At 45.6% G+C, this 6,000-nt stretch overlaps 1 protein-coding gene and 1 non-coding gene across 52 annotated transcripts in view; both read right to left on the bottom strand.

Moving 5' to 3' along the window:
- Positions 1-6,000, bottom strand: part of Pum1 (pumilio RNA-binding family member 1) — a 117,239-nt gene continuing 111,239 nt past the window's right edge. For all 51 annotated transcript variants that reach the window (NM_001437073.1, NM_001437075.1, XM_087550008.1 and 48 more), the window contains one exon: positions 1-1,773. In NM_001437073.1, coding sequence (NP_001424002.1) covers positions 1,642-1,773 — 132 coding nt within the window. In that variant the 3' untranslated portion in view covers positions 1-1,641. The remainder of the gene's footprint in view (positions 1,774-6,000) is intronic.
- Positions 5,832-5,914, bottom strand: LOC120103259 (small nucleolar RNA SNORD103/SNORD85). The gene has a single exon (XR_015621547.1). It is a non-coding gene; the product is annotated as a small nucleolar RNA SNORD103/SNORD85 (small nucleolar RNA).

Genomic DNA, 6,000 nt, shown 5'->3' with positions numbered 1-6,000 from the left:
TTCAGATTCCAAAGTTCTGTATTTTTTTCAAAATAAAGATCACACATTGTTTAGAGACAATCTACACAAGAGTTACAAAAAATAGTTGCCCAGGCATAAGCATACACAGGTTTGTTAATTATACACATATGGTTACAAGTGTGCTTGCAAAAAGTTCATTGGAAATATACACAAGGCTCTGGAAATGTACACCGTGTAGTGTTACAGTCTATATTCAAACGAGGATTGACAGTATGTTACATTCACTTACAAGTAGACAAAATGCAAAATACAGCTCATCTGTACAAAACGGAGGGTGAGTCACTTTACAAGGGGAGGTGGTGAGCAGGGAAGGGGCAGGCGAAACTTCTGCACATCCTTTTGACTGTCACAAAATAAGCGAAACATTACCTTTTCTTAGGATAAAAAAAAAAAAAGGAACACTAGTGTGAACTGAATCATCTGAAGTAACATTTAGAAAGGCTCTCACTACCGTCTTGACTAGCTGACAAATAAACCAAGCTATTTTTTCTTTTTAAACATTAACTAGGCTGTATAAAGAACATTTATTCCTTCAAAAGAAAAAAATTTACTTCTGTTTGAAATTACAATTTACAATATACAACACTATCTGCTACAACCATAAAAGGTGGGATATACAGAGTGCACGGGCTGGCCGGTTCTCTTCTTACCAAAAACGTGTTCATGTTGATTCAAACTTCTCCACATTTACATTACAGGTATACAAATGTACAATTGTACAATCAAAAGTATGTCCGACTACTAGGGTACATTATAGATACAGATTAGACATCAAAACAGGAAAATACTACAAATCCGTATATATGCAAAGTCTACACAAGTATACACTATGTATCTATAGAAGCCAGACCAGGAGCAGAGCTGGGTTCTCTCATGCTAGATAATCAGATTCTGCTTCCCAGTGTTCACAGAAGGCAACCCATAGAGCAAGTGGCCATGCCCACTGGCCTCCGGCCTGTCTCTGTGCTTCCCGCTCCTCCTGGATCTGCAGCTACCACCTCCCTCAGCATGAGGTCATCTCCAAAGAGCGTCATAAACTCCGTATCACAGGCTGATGCTTTAGCAACTCGGAAACGTTCCCATTTCATATGTATATATGTATATATATATATATATTTTATAAACAGTGTTAAATGCCAGTTTGAGATTATTTAACTAAAATTCAAATTTCTCAGGTTTCTTTTTTTAATAAAATGGGGTGGGGAAGAGCTATTTGCAAAACTTGCCACAAGGCAAATGAGTTAAAAACCTTTTTTTGTCTTTTTTTAAAACTTTTTTTGTTAAACCAACCACCCTGAAAGTGTCCACATGTGGAATATAGATACAACATTGAACAAAGCATGTGGCCTCTCATGTACACTGATTACCTATGTACAAGTTCCTATACACCAGTAAACAGCAGGGCAATTAGTCAATTAAAAAAAATAATTAGTACATGTTATGTGTAATAAAATGAAATTTACAAAGGCCTTTCCACAAGTGGATCCGATTCCATTTTTGGAGGAGGGAGCAATCCCGGAGCAACCATCGCCCACTTTCGACTCTGAGCTGGGCATCTCTGGTTGCTGGTTGGATCTGCCAGGGTCAGTGAGGTCAGCGGGACAGGGATGGGTGCACTGCTCAGATGATCCCATTAGGGGGACCACAAATGGGCCCCAAGTCCACACCATTCTTCATGTAGTACTTCTCAAGCTTGGCCAGGATGTGCTTGCCATAGGTGTACTTCCGAAGAGTCGCGATGTGTGGCCGGATCTGGAGAAGATAGTGTGGGTGTTACACTGGCCAGAGAGTCCCGAGGTGTCTCCAGCACCTTCCCAGCCAGACACAGACTCCACAGTGCACATACATGGTGTCTCATCCCACACAGGTACTTTTGTCCTCTTATTGCTAGCAAGTTGGTGAGGTAAAGACAGGAGCTCTTGCCCTACCTAAACACTGACACAAAACAGAGAACCAACCCACCCACCCACCCATGACAGAACAGCACATGCCAGCTGACTGCACAGTACCTACCACAGACACATAGAAAGCCAGGCTGTCCTGAGAGGTGGGGTTTCCTTTGGGGAAACCATCTGTCTGAACTCACCACCATCGGATGCCTGCCTCTCCAGGGCACAGGATTGTTTCCAGTTGACCAATGGCACTGGCTAGTTTTTATGTCAACTTTACAAGAGTCATTTTGGAAGAGGAAAACTCAATTGAGAAGATACCCTCATCTGACTAGGCTGTGTGTGGACAAGCCTGTGGCATTTTCTTGTTTGATGATGATTGATGTGGGAGGAGCTCAGCTTACTGTGAGTGGTGCCACCGTGTGCTGGTGAGTCTGGGTGCTATAAGAAAGCAGGCTGAGCAAATTACTGGGACCACGCCAAGAAGCAGCACTCTCCATGACTTCTGAAATCAGCCCATGTCAACAGGTTCCTGACTTTCTTGGATGATAGAAAAACGGTAAGATTAAACAAATCCTTTCCTTCTCAGCTGCTTTGGGTGATGTTTACAGCCGAAACACTAACTACGACATAACTGGACACTGCTGTGGCAGACAAGACCATGTCTTAGGGAGGGCTGTGGCAGCGCCTGAAGAGGACGTGCAGGCAGTACAGACAAAAGAGCACTGGCCTGCCAGGCTTTTGAGGGAAACAAAGACTCTATCAGGCATTCAAGTGACATCTGCAATTAACCACTAACATGAAATCTTTGCTTTGCTGGTACAACTGATACTGGTCAGCTGGGACTGCGATTAGGAAGAGACCCGCATCAGTGAAGCAAATTTTCCCAGAGTATTTCCTCAGGGTCAGTACACAGAAGCTGAGCCCCAAAAGAGCCAATAGGCTCCTCATGCTGCAGCCAACCATGGTAATGTATAAGTAGAGTCTCTTCTAGGTGGAACTGCCTTCTAAGAGGTCCTGAAGAAAAATTGAAGCTTGGCAGTGTGAGAGGATAAGAGGAGCCGCTGATGAAGTGCAGCCTCAGTGAGTAGAAGGCCTAAGACTGAAGGAGTCATGAGAGAAGTTGAGGCTTGGTAACAATATGGCAGCTCAGAATCCATGAAGAATCCTCAGGAGAGGTCATTGGTAAAGGTGGAGGCCACTACAGAGAGAGACCCCAGCATTTTGGAGATGCCAGTGCCATGGGATGATGCTCAGTGTGGGGCACTTCATGCTGCTTCAAGGACATTGGCAAGAATATTTACACTGGGCTAGGACAACGCTCAAGATGAATGCAGCTGAGGAAATGTTGTAGTCCTTCTATCTCGGTCATCCTGATAAACCCCTAGACACACTGACCATGGGGCTTTGTTTATTGCCTTGTTTGTTTCTGACTATTCTTTGCATACACCTAGAATGGTATAAATACAGACTGAAAAAAAAAAGAAACCCGCTTCAGCACTGGCTGGAATCACGTCACAATGCTGTCTAACTGTCTAACATTCCTCCCTCCCTCTGGACCCCGATGACTGACTGAGCTGTTTGGTCCCATGACAGCAGCAGCTGTGTGCAGTAAAGCCTGCCTAACCCTAGGAGACAACGATGTGGGTTGTGGGGGGCTGTCCAAGCCCTCTGGAGGAACCCCAAAAGTTCCTTGGTGCAGTCCAGAGCTCTGGCACTGAGCCTTATACTGCTGGGCTTGGGTTTGCTCTGAGCAACTGTGTCCTACGCTGCCCTCTTGGGATAAGAAAGTATTTAACTTACTTTGCTTTTACAGGAGCCAGTTGAGAGACTTTGGAGTTTTAGGGACTATGAATATTTTATAGGCTTGAACTTTTAAAGAGACCTTGGATATTTTAAAGAAACTGAATTTTTGAAGTATTTGTAAAGACCGCAGGGCTTTAAACATTGAAATGTTTTTATATTGTGAGGTTAATATTAATATAAGATCTTGGAGATGAACAAGAAAGGAAAGGCTATGCTTTAAAAGCAGTATGATTGTTAAGCTGAAAAGAGGCTGACTGTGCTGACTAGTTTTTCATGTCAACATGATACAAGCTAGTTACCTTAGAAGAAACCTTGACTGAGAAAATGCTGCCTTGCGGCAGGGCTGTGGTACATTCTTTTGACTGCTGTGTGATGGAGGGCCCGCCCACGGTGGGTGGTACACCCCAGGGCAGTAGTCAGACTGTACAAGCCAAGCCAGCAAGCAGGGCTCCTCCAGTGCCTCTACATCACTTCCTGCCTCAAGGTTCCTGCTGTCGGATTTCTTCAACAATAGAGCAGGCTAAGCAGTTTTTAAGATGAGATAACCTCTTTTCTTCCCAAGTTGCTTGTGGTCATTGTGCTTTCTCACAGCAATAGAAACCCCAACTAAGATATAATAAAGAAATAGAAAGGGACAAACAAATGAAGAGGATGGACACGTGCCAGTGCAGCTCAAAGATGACAGCTCTGTCGTTTCTCCAAAGATAAACTAGGGATAAGGAATAGCACAGGTATCGAAACCCAGAAACTCGCTCTCCCAACACTCATGACACATCTCTGGCATCACTCACTCCCGGGCCCCCAGCCTCCATCCCTCACTCCTCCATCCTGAGCCCTGCTCGCCCCTGTGGCCATTCATGCCCTGCATCTACTCCTGTGCACCCAGAGAGGGGACCTCACTTGGAGCTACAGTGCTGACTCCCCTTCTGCTCAGATATTAATCTGTGTTCCCAACCCCAAATCATCTCAAGGAGTACCATGCCAAAGGAGATGGGTGGTAGCCCATCCTGAAGCCTACAAGATCAGCAGTTAGCCTCATCAACTGCAAGCTCAGAGCAAGGGAAGGGCCAAAAAGCTGTGGAAATTGCAATGAACCTACATAGGCCAGGAAACAGCACACCTCCATCCAGGTATCTACAGGGATACTGGATGGTAACAAACTGTCCTGAGTTCTAGGTAGCACTCTACATACCTTCCCAAGTTTGCCTATCCAAAGGAACCACGAGTACTTCACCCCCAGGTATGGTAGGAACCCAGTCCTACCAAGAGCTTCTCCCAGACTCAAGTGCCCTTGCTTTGCATACACCCCCAATCTAAGTGTAATCTGGCTTTCTCCGTTCTTAACCCTCCCACTCCCTTCCATCTCCCCAGCCTTCCTGCACTCCATTTTTAACTTGACTAGTAAGACATGAAAGGGATCCCCGCTCTTTCCCACCCCCACACCTTAACTATATGCAGACAGTCCTGGCTGTCCCTATCCTCCTGATTCCAGCTTCTACTGACCACTTCTCTTCGGTCTGACAAACACCACCAGCTGAAGTTACAGCAGTGCTGCAGGAGCAGGAGAGTTATTTAAAGCACAGTCCTGGGTCTGAATGATTGCTCCATGGATAAAGGCCTTGTCACTAAGCCTGACAACAACCTGCAGGCTCCATCCTCAGAGCCCACATGGTAGGAGGAAAGAAATCAAGTAAGCTGTCCTCTGATGTTCATATATTCATGCTGAGGCATACACATAAAGTAAAAAAAGAAAGAAAGAAATGTCTCCTCTCGGGGGTTGGGGATTTAGCTCAATGGTAGAGCGCTTGCCCAGCAAGGGCAAGGCCCCGGGTTTGGTCCTCAGCTCCATAAATAAATAAATAAACAAATAAATTGAGTGAGTGAGTGAGTGAGTGAGTGAGTGAGTGAGTGAGTCTTCTCTCTGGTCCCCAAGTCTTCATCACTGTATGCCCTTTTCCTGTACTTCCAGTTCCTACATACATCAGGTCCACCTCACAACACCTTCATACATCAACAAGCTATGAGACTCAGCCTCCAGTGCTCCAGGCTCCACCAGCCTTCAACTGCCACATCTACATGATGGAATTGGTCTGAATCAGAGCTGGTGGGATCCTGTCTGGCTCAGAACGAGTCCATATCAAAGGTTCTCACCAACGAACTTTGTCCTCAGTGAGGGCAAGTGGGTCATCACCGCCAGACAACAGTTAACCCCACCGCTGAGAAGGCTGAGGGAGCTCAGAGCACCAAGGCTGAGGAGTGCAGGCCAGGGGCCTTGGTGCCACCT

Source organism: Rattus norvegicus, chromosome 5, assembly GCF_021556685.1.
Source record: "Rattus norvegicus strain SHRSP/BbbUtx chromosome 5, alternate assembly SHRSP_T2T, whole genome shotgun sequence".
NCBI lineage: Eukaryota > Metazoa > Chordata > Mammalia > Rodentia > Muridae > Rattus > Rattus norvegicus.
Note: the sequence above shows the minus strand (reverse complement) of the source record. Positions and strands in the feature narration are given on the sequence as shown.